At 40.3% G+C, this 13,943-nt stretch overlaps 1 protein-coding gene and 1 long non-coding RNA gene across 3 annotated transcripts in view; one reads left to right on the forward strand and one right to left on the reverse strand.

Annotated features, from left to right (window-relative positions):
* PDE7B (phosphodiesterase 7B) overlaps positions 1–13,943 on the reverse strand; it is a 178,184-nt gene that overhangs the window by 11,323 nt on the left and 152,918 nt on the right. For both annotated transcript variants that reach the window (XM_035319974.1, XM_035319973.1), the window contains 7 exons: positions 13,024–13,175; positions 11,699–11,762; positions 9,903–9,998; positions 8,136–8,236; positions 6,967–7,098; positions 2,119–2,210; positions 958–1,102 (listed from right to left, as the gene is read on the reverse strand). In XM_035319974.1, coding sequence (XP_035175865.1) covers positions 958–1,102; positions 2,119–2,210; positions 6,967–7,098; positions 8,136–8,236; positions 9,903–9,998; positions 11,699–11,762; positions 13,024–13,175 — 782 coding nt within the window. The remainder of the gene's footprint in view (positions 1–957; positions 1,103–2,118; positions 2,211–6,966; positions 7,099–8,135; positions 8,237–9,902; positions 9,999–11,698; positions 11,763–13,023; positions 13,176–13,943) is intronic.
* Positions 1–13,943, forward strand: part of LOC118163422 — a 37,966-nt gene that overhangs the window by 4,521 nt on the left and 19,502 nt on the right. The window lies entirely within an intron of this gene.

Raw genomic sequence — 13,943 nt, forward strand, 5'->3', positions numbered from 1 at the left:
CTTGCCTAATCTGTCCAGAAATATGATAAACCCACCATCCTGCCCTGCACAGGCTGTGCAGGAGTCTGACAGAAGGCCATGTTTCTTGGAGGAGAGACGGGCAGATTGCTACATTTCCCACGCTTCTGGAGGGGGAAGAATTAACAGATCAGCACTTCTTTCCCCACAGCTGTCACCTTTCCCGTAACCTCAACAAAGTGATAAAGTGTAGATGTTTGTTTTGTAAATGACAACGCTCACTATAACTCTTTTGTGTACTTAAGAGGGAAATTGATGTCGGTTCTCCACAGAAACATGTATATACAGCTACTTTAATCCCAATAATGCTTTAATAGGTAGAGGTTTATTCTGAAGGGCCTGTTAATGACTGCAGCTTAGCTGGAAGGATCAGTTTGAATCTATTTGATTTTTAAATAAAACATGGTTTCTTCATTAGCTACGATTCAATAGCGAGGCACCTGCTGCCATGGCAACAGCTGCCTCTGCACAGCACTTTCTGAACATCAGCCACAGGACCAGGACTTGGGCACCTGGTGTCAGCCTGTCTTGGGAAGAGCACCAAGAAGGGCGCTCTCCTGCCCGTCACTAGGAAATAACACCACTGAAGTGACACTTGTCATAGGGAGAATAAAATTGAGGCATTACCTGGGAAGAGATGCAGTGTTCTGGAAATAAAGTAATTAGTGGCTCATCATCATTTCTCAGCATATGACACTCTCCTCCGTCTGTTGCATTCCCAGCTTTTTAACTCAAGGAGCTCACATAAGGAAATATGAGAGGCACCTTATGCTTGCCTGACATGCCAGGTGGCAGAAGCAAAGTGATTATGACACTAGGTAAGGCAGTGCTGTTGTTCAGAAACACTATCCCTATGTTATTCTAACGCGTACTGGGAAATAGCATGACTTGAAAAATGAGGAAGAAAACAATTGTGGAAAAAGTAATTTTAAATGTTACCTGAAGCATAAAATGTCTGTCTTGTGCATCCTCCAGTCTCAAATCCTGATTGTCAAGGTGAGACTTCAGACGAATCAAGAACTCGTTCTGTCTGTTGATGTCTGTTGCCAAGATCAGGGAGCCTAGCTGCTGCTCGATGTCCTGTCTGCAATTAAAGAAAACAAGCCCCTTTAGTCATGAAACCCCTAATAGTGCAAAACAACCTGCTATGGGCCATAGCTAGCACAAAGCCTCCTTGTTCTTCATGGATCCAATCTGATCTGCTTGGTCATTCTCTGATGGGGTCGGTAGGGTGCAACTGCTCTAGCTGCCTAAAGAGTTTCAGAAGGAATGGGTAACATGGAAAAAAAAAAAAAAGCTTGTTTGTGTAGGTGGTTCTGAAAGCTTCCAAAAAGGAAAGGAAAAATAAAGAGGATGGAGCATCTAGAAAAATGATCACGTCTTATTTCAGCTGCTCAGAACTGGGTGCTGAATACTGCAACTCTAAAGTAGGACTGGACAGAAGTTGTCAGTCTGATGTGAGGGATTTCTGGAGGAATGCAAATCTTACTGCTTCCAGGCAACTTGTTTACATTCTTGGCAATGTCACCTGTCATTAAACACTAGTATTGCAGGCTGTTCATTGGCTCCATATCCTTTCCTTGGTGGGAAAAGCACTGCAGAACACCAGCAGGTAAGAAATGAGCATCACCTTGTCCTAGGTGATGAAGTTGCTGTTTTTTTTTTTTCCCCTCACTTCACCCAGAGAAGGTGAAACCGAACCACACCTCCTCTGCAACGTCTGGGATTCCTTAGCAACCTCTAAGCTACTTGACCAACTCCTCAATTGTTCTGCTACATGCTTTTTAGTCATTAAATCTTTCCATGTCTGGTTGGTGCTGTGTAAAAGAAAAATGCCAACAATGGATCTTAAAAGGTCTGTTCTGGCTGGGATGCCCAATGTTTCCACTGACTGTCCATCCTCGTGCTGCAGAAGAGGCAAATTCTTAGAAAATACTTCTGCAGTATAACTTTGTCTCATGATTTCATACTGGCACCAAGAGAGAGCAGGACATTCAGCCTACTCTGAAGTATGACTTCTCTGCCTGTGTCCTTTCAAGAAGAGTGAAGGAAACCAAAGATTAGTTTTTCAGTGATGCATTTCCTCCAGCTGACACTTACGTCACCTCCTTGGGCAGGTGGGCGAGGAGCCGTGATTCTCGAAGCATGCCTATCGTAGATCTCCAGTGATGATTTTCTAACACTGAAACGTTCTGGGATAAATAAAAGGAATACATTAAAGGATTAGGTAAGTGCACACTGCACAGATACACATTTGTCATATCACTTGATGCCTAGAGCTGGTTGGAAATTGTTTGCTGTAACAAAATGAAAGAGATTGAGCCTAAAATGTGTGCTTTTTGGCCACATTTGGCTATGAGGAAGTCCTCTGGATTTCTAGAGTTAAGGACCTTGTGCTTCTAGGTTTCCTAGCTAAGGTCATCCCTAGAGTCCTACTCTGCATTTTTTGAGTCCTGCTGTGAACAGAGGAGTTAATCACATGTGAGTGCAAGGTAGCTTACATTCTAACAGATTTATTAACAAATTAATTAAATCATGATTGCAATATCTTGTCTGGCTTATGGTTTACCTTGTACTGATCCCAAGCTGACTTTTCAGTTTCTACAGTCTGAATGCAGAGCAGACAAGAAAAAGAAAACTGAACTGCCAAACTTCCCCTGAAGTCAGGGAACTGGAAGCTCCTGGCAGCTGCTCAGTGAAAACAAGATACCAGCATCACTACGCATCTGCAGGCTTCAGCAACAGAGTCTGCAACAGATTTTGAGTCCTTGTTTGTTTGCTTCCAACTAAGTGGAAACAAAGTTAGACAGGAAAAACAATAATCCCAGGGAACAGAAACACAGCTTTATAGGTCGTCTGTAAATTATAACAAATTGGGTATCTTGTGTCTGCTGATTTCATATTACTGTCCTAACACACAATGCTCTTATCAATCATCAGCCATTTACTCCACAGAATGTTTTCTACCACTGAACAGTTCAACAATGTAACTTTTTCAGAAACCTCTAGCACAATTTTTACAACTCAAACCTGTTTGCTGCTGAGGCACAGCCCAACAAAAGACCCTCCAGTGAACTACTCAGTCCCTGAACACACAAAAAGCACACAGTACAAATGAGATGACAGTCACCCAGCAATGGGGATACTCTTGGGGGAAATACAGTGTCTTTTGGGCACTATTTGTGGCTTTTTCAGTAGATCACCACTGGATTCAAGCAAACAGAAACAACACAACACAAACTTTTGGGCAGGCAGCAGAATGAGGACTCCACACTGCTGCTGCCCACTAAGAAACTAGCATCAGAATCCCTCTCTCTGGCAACTTTGGCTTTGGCTCCTTTCTGCACAGTCACACAACTCTGAGCTGTAGCTGCAGTAGTGCTGCCTTTCCTGGTGGATGTGATGCACAGCTCCACTGCTCCAAGAAGGGCTCAGCATTGTGTTCTCCTTAAGGCTTCCATTTCCTTCTTTATTATCCTACTGAATGGAATGACCACTGAAACACAAAAGACTGCCAGTAACCAAGATCCTGTTTGCATTTTGACCATCTTCCCAAAATTTTCTTGAAATTTAGTGCTCATAATTAATGCAAGGGTGAGAGCACAGATTTGATTGATTTGCCATTACAGTATTTTCTGCAGTATGCTCTGCTGCGTTTTGAATTCACATGTTGCTTCCCTAATAGAAATTACTGATACAAGAAACAAAAACAAACAACTTTCCAACCATCAGAACAAGCAAGGCAATGTCTAAATTACTTTTGACAGCAACTCTGTTCAACAGCCAACTTAAATAGAATCATAGAATATTCCGAGTTGGAAGGGACCGATAAAGATCATCAAGTCCAACTCCTTGCACCGCACAGGTCTACCCAAAAGTTTAGACCATGTGACTTAGTGCACAGTCCAAACGTTGCTTAAATTCATACAGGCTTGGTGCAGTGACTACTTCACTGGGGAGCCTGTTCCAGTGCGCAACCACCCTCTCAGTGAAAAATCTCCTCCTGATATCTAGTCTGAACTTCCCCTGCCTCAGCTTCACCCCGTTCCCATGGGTCCTATCACTGGTGTTTATGGATAAAACCTTATCCTTCTCGTTTTGCCTAAATACATCAGGATGGACTTTTGCAACCCTGTGCCCTGACCAAGAAAAACAAGGGACTATAGTAGGACACAATATTTTTTTTCTTCTTTCACCTCCCTAATCTCAGAGCTGAATCCTGGTACCAGTGGTAGCTCCAGGTTCATGGGCTGCCATCTTCCTACCCTAAGGTAAAGAAGAAACCCTGCCTGGCTGTCACCTTTGGGAAGGCTGATGCCTGCTGCAGACAGTGACTGCACTCACAGTTCCTGCAGCTCCCATCTGATGCACCCAGCCCCTGAAACCTCCTCCCAGCTGAGGTCCCCTGCAGAGCATCCCACACCCCCACGTCCCTTCCAGAACTGCAGTGGGATCGAGCTCAACAATTCCCACTGGGTTGTCTTCATTTGTCTTCTACCACTATGTGGCATTTCAGATACATTCTTCCCTTCTGTGTTTCAGAAGACAGCATGGTTTAAGAGTTTACAATTGACTGGCACCTTATCATTCAGTCAACTTCCCTGCAAACCAGGAAACTCATTTTCCAGTCCAAATTTGTATCTGCTTTGCCATCTCCCTTTTCCCCACAAGTGGTCTGGAACCCTAAGATTCTGCTGTACTCACGAAGAGGAGGATCTGCCAGTGTCTACCATCTCAACCCTGCTCCCCTGGGAAGGAAGGAGCATGCTGTTGCTTGCTGGTCCCTGCACACACGTAATTCCCACTTTGGAGCATTGCCCATCTTTGTCAAACAAATGCTTTACCTCCATGGCAAGAGGCTCTTTTTCAGTTTTCTCTCTGACTGGCTCACAGCTGAGCTTGAGAGACTGCCAGCCTCTGGGCTGTCTTACACTTAGGGTGCTGGCCTAGAGCTCTCCCAAGCTCCGTATGGAAAGCCTGCTTGCCTAACATTTGGCCACACTGAAAGCCAACCAGAACAGGACCGAGTATGTGGGTATCCAAGAACTTCCTTGCATCCAACTAGTAGTTATGCAAAGAAAAAACAAACAAACAACAAGAGTATCCATTCCAGAATATTTCCCCTCCTGTAAATTTCTGATCTTTGCCTGCTGCTATATGAGAACTTAAATCGAAGCTGCTACAGTGTATGGTATCTCATGTTTAAAGTACATGGAGCAGGGAAAAGGAAAGGTCAAGTTAACAAGTGACAACTGAGCATGAAGTCATATGACTCCCCTGCTAAATGCAAGCAGCCAGAATCCCTGAAGCTGTTGCCAACAATTAGTAGTCAGCTATTCCACCCAGGAACACTCTACTGCCTTATTAAGTTTAATTGCCATTAGTTATCTGATGGCTTAGGCTGGGGGGTAGGAGATAAACGATGCAAGGAAAAAAATCTATGTGATGGCTTACAAACTGGTGTTTTCAACTCTGATCTCCAGAGAGCTTGCTTTACCACTTTTTATTTTTTGAAAAAAAACCTAGGTACACAGATTTATTTTAAAGACTGAATCCTAGGGGGTCTCTGTCACATCAGAGGATTGAACCCTAAAACTAGAGGATTGCTGTAAACACAATCTTCAGGACTGGGAAAGAAAAAAAAAATCTTTTTTTTTTTTTTTTCTTTGACTATTACAAGATCTCTAATCTGTGACTAGGCCAGTCACAAGGATTGGAGTCTTTGAGCATCACTATGTCCTGGATGGGGCTCCCATGGCCCAGCCTTGTTCCCAAGGCTGAAGGACAATCGAACCCTTAGGTATCCAGCTTCTTATGTTAAACCCCAATGTTGCTTGAGCAGGGCAAAACAAGACAGAACCTCCTTACAAGTACTTAGCAAATCACAGCAAACTCTTCATTTACTAAATATGTATAGAAAGGCACCCAGCTATTAGTGAGTCTTCCTCAGTTAGATTTATTTTTAACTGAGGATATTCTGATTCTTATACCTTTTTAAAAAGGCTGAAGCTGATTCTTCCAAGGATAGAAATCACTACAATCTCCATTTATTAACTATGAATTACAGTTAGTGCAACCAAATTGATTTATGGCATTGCCCAATATGTATATATAAATGTAAAGAATAGAGATGTGCATATACGATGCATGTAAAGTACACATGCATGCAAAGATAGCTTGATTGCACATAGATGATAATTTTAGATAAAATCCAGAGCTGCAGTAGTTGCCATGGACCAAAGCTAGAAATACGTTCAGAAAGGACCACAAAAATCAGTCGAAAATGGATTCACTGATAGTTATTTGAACAAGAGGATATATACCAGGTGAAGGACACTATACTTATCCCAGGCTTGTATTTCTCTCTGAGATCCTTTACTGTCTGCTCTTAGAAACAGGATACTGGTCTGAACAGCATGTGGCATGACCTATGGTGGCTGCTTTTAATTTTTTTCTTTATATCTCTAGGCATGTTTGTGTAAATATCTACAACTTTTCCTTTTTTCCCCCCTCAATCTTCTATTTTTTTTTAATTGCAACATTCATGAAATGTTCAATTTTCCTAGAGCCACGTGAAGCTGAAGTTTCTTTTAACATAATGCCAATTCAAGACATACTTGTTGTTTACTTGCTTGCTGAAGGAAAATGAAATACAAATCGTCTCTCTGATTTTAAATCTCCTACCCAGAGCTCCTTAACCCAGATAATCTACAATAGAAATAACCAAAACAACTGATTTGGGTTAAATGTCCTCAACGAAATTGCATGTTTCTACCTTCTTTCTATGTCCATCAGCTTTGCTATAAGAAAAGATGCCCAGTGAGAAGCATAGCTGAAATTGCTCAGACTTACAACGTAGGTCATACATTATTGTGAAAGCTCACTGCAAGTTGCTTAGACCCTCCTTGACATTATTTTACATATTACCAGTCTGAAGAGTGTTTTTACCTGGTACAGGCTGGCAAGGTGGTGTTTAGTTTTGATCAAAAAGGGCTGGTTGACCCCTGGATGATCCACATCATGAGCTGCAGCAGCTAGCAGTCCAAGCATGATGTCCGATGGGGTGAGGAAGTTGGCAAGCTGAATCACACATTAATCACAACAAGAACACAAACAGTAAACACTCCCCCCTGCCCCCCCACCCCCTTTGGCAGATAAACAAACCAGCTGACCTCATGGCACTGCTCAGTTTTGTAGGACTACACAGATGTCAAAACCAAAATTAATTGTGCTCAACCTTTTTGAGGCCATTATTGAAAAAAATATCTATAAAGCATGTCAGACTACATTCATATGTTACAACAGCTTGTATTGCTTATCTTTTTATTTTTAGGACAACATATTGCTTGTTATATGAGTCTTTGAGCTTAGGCTAAAAGACTCAGTTTAAAAAAAAGTTAAGTAAGTGTACAAGCAGGTCGGTGTATGTTAACATCCATGATAAGGGCTCTGCCTCAATATTTAGGAACATCAACAACACATCATGTTTCATTTTCTAGTACTGCATCTTTAAAATGCAGAGTTTACAAACTTTTGAAATTTCAAACTTGGCTGTTGAACATCTCAGTTCAAATGCTGGTATTTTATTTGCATACAAATTTGAAAACCTGCCCAGATTTTTTTCTGTTATACAGCTTATCATTCAGAAGCTTGTGCAGAGGATACTCTTGCATCAGAACCAGTCAAAGGTACTGCGTGCCCATTTTTGGTGTTCCACTGCCATATTCAGTACTTTGAAATACTGATGCGAGGGGCTTATGTCCTGAAGTGACTGACGCATGGGCAGGCATTGCCTTCTACTGGCATTTCTGGGAGGACTGCTACCCCAGGTGGAGGGCTGGTGCACCCTACCACAGCAAAACTTGCCAGAGCTCATATAACAGAGCTCGGATACATCATCTGCATGATGGGACATGATTTCAGTAGCTTGCTTGGAGTGTCTGGAAGCTGTAGCTGACTTTGCTACTGACTTGTTGGTGACTTCAAGTACACAGTCATTTTCTGCTATCTAAAAATAGTTTTCTGTTGTTGTTTTTGACATTTGCTTGGTTTTTAATCCTGAGAAAGCAATTTGAGAATTATCTGAAAGCAACATCAGCGTGAAAGGCTGTCATTACCTTGGGCTCCCTTAGATAGCAGTGCATAGCTTGTGTGACGTCAGCAGCATGGACAGCATTGTGGTATGGGTTTTGGCTGTGGTAATCTTCTTGAACCATAACTGGGAACCAAAACAGAAAACAAAGACCCTTTTGTCTCTGAATTCCATGGCCACAACTGGCAACTGGACTTAAAATACAATTTGGAGTTTTGCAGTCAGCTGCCTATGGGGTTTCTTCAAATACCTGTAGCTTACTTAGACTGGTGCTCTTATTGGGATACCTTCAGAAAAAAAAATGCATGAAAGGATTTGTGAGGCCCATGGGGATGCACTGGGTCTAGTTCATAAATCAACTCTTTCTTGCCTTAGTGAAGGCTCTCATTCAGGAGTAAAATAAATAAGGAAGAAAAGCAAATTTATCCACAACGGAGTGTAATTATTTAGGCTGCTGTCAGAGGGGAGTAATATGTCATTACGGCAGTACTGCCTATTTTACAGCATTAGGGGGAGAGGCCCTGACATCCTGGCACCATTTGCTGTTCAAGGACTACAGTTCAAGGCGTTCCCACAGAAAATCAAAAGATAGGGCATTTAGTTATTTGAATCAAAATGTTCTGTGACAACCACATGATGCTTCCATTTTAAAATACCAGTCCTTCTTGCATATCAGTTTGTGGAGCTTTAATTGTACCATCTGAAGACTGAGTGCCACTCTGTTAACTCTCATCTTGCACTAACACAGAAAACCACCGAGGTTTGTGCTTCAAGCTCATCTGCTCCTTGCAGCAGTGCCCACACTGTCAGGGGATCTTGGGGCAACACAACTTGAATGGTGGAAGCTGCGTGTGGCCATGCTCAAAATCCTGTCCTTGATACCATCAAATTGATGAGACAGAAAGGCAATGGGCAAAATTACCACGGTGCTCACCTCCAGCATGGGCCATGCCAGAGGAGTCCTAGCCTTCAGTTTGTTTTCAGCTCATTTGAAGTTATAGTCAGTAACCCTTTAAACCCTAAGTAATTCTGGCTCTAATTATCTGAACATCCACTTCGTGATAGGACACAAGAGCTAGCAAAGGCAGGGAGAAGTCGTCTCTCTCGACACTGGAGGAAAGCCTTCCAGAAATAACAGTTGTGTGTTAGTAAAGAAGAGATCCTGCCTTTGAAATGCTGTCTGACAGTCAAACAAAATGGCATTCAGCTGCATTCAAAACATGATGCAGAAAGCAATTGATTTTGGCCAATTTCTTCTTTTGGTTTGCTGACAGCATGGGGCTAATATTTCTGTTGGCAGTAACAGCAGCAGGGGCTTTCATCAACACTGTTCAGTGTAGACAGCTTGATATAATTTGTTAAATTTTGCACATAAGCTTTTAACTGCCTGGGTCTCAGTGGTCTATTAGTCACTAAAATAATGTTTCTGTACCACAATTGTATTGTGCACGGGTAGGTTCTGCAATGTGTGTCTGCCTGTGTGGGCCTCCTCTGCCTGCCACATCTCTGCACGACATACATTTTTTTTTAAATCATCAGTGAAAATGTAGTACTGGGATGTTTAAGTCCAATACAAAGTCTTTTAATTTCCTCCACTGACTTAACAGGTACTGAACCGAGCGTCCAAGTTCCTGTAATTTGTACGCCAACATATATCACAGGAATGTTTTACTGAAGTAATTGTAACAACATCGTGATTGTACATAGATAGGCAGAACAAGACAAGACCTTTTTTGGGGCCCTACTTAAGCTGTAATCTGCATTTAACAACAATTTGGAGGTGACCACTTACCTAGAAACCTATGTAATGTAACCATATCTAGCTGGAAATGGTGAATAAGTCCATGCACGTTGAAGAGGTGACAGAGCAGTGTTACGAGACTGTTTCCTAAAAGCAGAGAGGAACAACTCTCAGATTCCTTTAACACGTAGTTACCAACCACGCAAGACTAAAAATTTTGGTAGTTTCCTAACTATTAGTCAGCTCCTATCACCTTAGCTCTTATCATATCTGAGTAGATGATACTCATATACTCAGAAGTAGTTTATATAAATTACTTATACAATCAGGACTTGAAGGCATGGCTGTGTCAGTGCCATTCTGGTGTCTAGTTGCCATAAAGTCACGTTTGCTATTTCAGCACAACACAGAAGGCCAATTGACGTAGTCTCAACTGGAAAAAATTTGACAAGATTGGTTGGGAACCACATCATCTTCATAATCCAGGTTACCTCCAGAAATGAAAGAAAGAGTGAAGGGCTCTTCAGCCACATCTGCTTGCCATATTGTACTAATTAATTAGTTAATGAGAATTCTGCAGTTTGTAATTAAAGTTTTTTGCTTTATAAATGACTGTACAAACATGTACACAATCTACATACCTTACTCACCTACAGTTGCATCTCACCACGATGATGCAGACAGGAAAAAATGAGTTACTGCATTTACAGTCTCAAGTCCCACTGTAATTTTGGTCTTACTTGAATTCGATACCAGTAACATTGACAAAATTGAGCTTATCAATTATATATAAACTACATTATATATATATACTTATGTATATAGTATATATAAACTATATATACTAGACATACACACAGTGTTTAGAAAAGTTTGCATTGCATAATTCAGTACCAATGTTTCCAGAAAAGTTCAGAAAAAAAAAAACAACCAACCCATACAAAGTGTAAACAATGTCTGAAGAGAGTCTTTTCTCATTTAATATAACTCGGGAAAGAAAACATATGTATGCAGAGGACATGGAAACTTACTTGGCCTTGGCTACTGACCAGGGGCATAAAAAGGTAATTTAGAAGAATTATGTTTTTGCCTCCCTTGCTATTTGCTGTCCTTTCCACTCTTCCCTGCCAGTCACTGAGCTAAATTAACCTCTAAACCACCTCCTCCTACATCACCTGCTGCAGCTGAATCTACTTGAATTGGGGGGAACCAAATTTCTTTAAGCAATTAAGAAAGGCCAGAGTTGTGATTGTCACCTCTTCAGCAGCTACCTGACTAAGAGGCACTGTGTAGACATCAGTGAGGATGTGCTGTTATAGGCATATATTTAGATAAAAAGTTTCACAAAGTTTTAGTGTCTTAATGACTTTTACTATTTTTCTATCCAGAAGGTTGACACAAAGCAAGGATATGTTTGGTTAAAGATATTTTATATTCAAATAAATGGACTGATTATCAACATACCAACCAATGTATCTTATAGGTCTATTTTAAAGTAGCCTTGGAGTTTCCCACAAAGGGAACTGAAATACTTCCTTGAAACTAATAATCAATTCATAATAAAAAAGCAAAAGGTGATCATAATAAATGTAAGAGATTAGATTAATACAAAAAATACACTTTAAGCATTATTCTATAGTTGTGAATATTCTGGGAAAAGCTTTAAATGTTCAAGGGTAAAGCTTTAAATGTTCAAGGGTATGATTTTAAAAGGAGTTAATTGCATCCATTTTTCTTCAATAATCTAAACCTGAAAAGTTTAGCAAAATGTTACTTAGGAATTTTTAGTATAGTCATATATAAAAAGCTCTTAAATATATATACACATTTCTTTTGAAATTACTTACCATTTGTCAAGCGGTCAAACAAGAAAATGTCAAAATCCCACATTCCCACTTTGGATAGCATATGCTAGAAAAACAAATTCAAAGAGGCAAATGATGGACATATCAAACTTTAAAGCAGATTTAAATTATTATCCCACATTAATCACAGGATTGGTTCCTGCAACTTTAAAGCTTTGTTCAGGAAAGGTATAGACATGTATTTGAAATATCAGAAGCCAGGAACCAAATTTAGTTACACTGCATAGAAGTATCACTTACACATTTAACTGAGGAGGTTTCGAACTTGACACTTAAAAAGGCCTCAAATGGAGCTCAAAACATGGAATAACATAAAATATTATGAAAATAATTGCTTTTACTGCACAACATCTTTAATGTTCTTTCATGTCCCCAAATCAATTCATTACAAACTCTCTTAGAATTTTATTACAATAAAATACAATCTTAGATCTCATGGAGAATATGAATTACATTTTGATAAACAGATACACAAGTACAGTTTCTATGAACTTAGAGTGCTTCTGTGAAACACACTCAGCCATGCAGAAGGATCCATCATTGCTACCATACGTAGCATTTTTACAGTTGCATCAGTTCAGCAAAGAGATTGAGACTGAACTAACTGTATGACCTATACATATATGAATGGCAAATGGGTGTTCCCTCCAATTGCTTAGTCTATATTCAAACCAGTTCTGGATTCTTAATTATTTCCTAACACCTCATACATAATCTTTTCCTGCAGAGACTAAAAATTTTCTAGGCACATAATCCCAGTGCCATCAGTTTTGTTAGCAATGTCATTAACAGGAATCATAAGAGCTGCCAAATTACAATATTATGTCTATCATGAAGTTCCATGCCATGATTGTTCCTTGTTTCTTAGCCTTTGCCATTATGGAGTTTCTTGTGGGTTGCCTAACAGCTGCTCTGTACCTGCTGTGAGACAGGGGCCTTTTTTTTCTTTTTTTTCTTTTCCTTTTTATTTTTCCGAGTGGATAAATTAAATCTTGTGTTGATGTTGTATGTATTTAAATCAGTTACTCAGTCAGGGATACTTTATCATTTAATAAATCCAGATTATAATTTCAGTTAAGAGAACCTGAAAATGCTGAACAAATTCAGACATTTTCTTGTTGTCTTAAGTCTTTAAAGCTGTAAATATAAAAGAGGAAAGGAATGGACAGTATATTTTCTGTAAGACAGGAAAGTAGCATGGGTCATTTAAGAAACATCAACCATACACTTGTGTACCTAAACACTGAAACAAAACTGACACTCTGGAATATTATTAAAATACATGGAGATATGGAAACCTTTCTTACCCTTGCTTGCCCAAGGTAGTCCTCATCCAGCAGGTACAGAGAAGCTTGTGGTACAATTCCACGCAGTAACCGGGATGCATGGAAGTACCTCTGAAAACTTAACAGTCTTTTCACCTTTTTCTTGGTGCCAATTTCCCCTGAGAGTGTTGTATCTGTGAAAAAGAATCAGTACAGAAACCATGAAACCGAAGATCAAGGATGACAGTCTCAATTATTTAAATAAAGAGGAATAGCAAAAAGGCTGTGATAATGATAACAGAAGTCATCAAGTTCATGTTTCTTGCCAATCCTTATGAAGGGGCAGTATTCAAATTCCTATACTTCAGCACAGTATATTTGTTTAGCTCAGAAAGAAAATGTGTCCCAGTAGACAGAGCACTAATGTAGGACTTAGAAGGTCTGACTGAGCTCAAGAGACTGCCTGCCACAGGCTTTAATGTGATCCAGGCTAAATCACCAGGGGTGTAATATATCATTATTATGTAATATATCACCTAACCGTAGATGTCGAGAGGAAGCATAAGTGACAAGGCAGAGTCAGGAATGGAAACCTACTCTCACTTTTCTGTGCCTCTGTTCTGTATCTATAAAACTGAAAATAGCATTACCTTGCTACCTCACAGGAGGGTCGTGAGAATACATCACAATTGCATGGCACCAGCATACAACACCATCAACTTGAACCTTAATGGACACACAGCAGGAGGACTGCAAACAGTAAGTACTTTTTATTTCAAATCTTACGGAATTCGCATATGCTAAAACCAAGGTACAGTGAGAGGGAGGTTAATGGGATGAAGTAGCTGCTTGAACATATCTTTCTGAGTGGTCTCTTACAGCACGTAATGAGGGAATTAATATGAAGCTACGGATAGCAAATGAGACAAAGGGCAGGCATCTGAGCCACTGACACAGCACCA

This window comes from Oxyura jamaicensis, chromosome 3 (genome assembly GCF_011077185.1).
Source record: "Oxyura jamaicensis isolate SHBP4307 breed ruddy duck chromosome 3, BPBGC_Ojam_1.0, whole genome shotgun sequence".
Lineage (NCBI taxonomy): Eukaryota > Metazoa > Chordata > Aves > Anseriformes > Anatidae > Oxyura > Oxyura jamaicensis.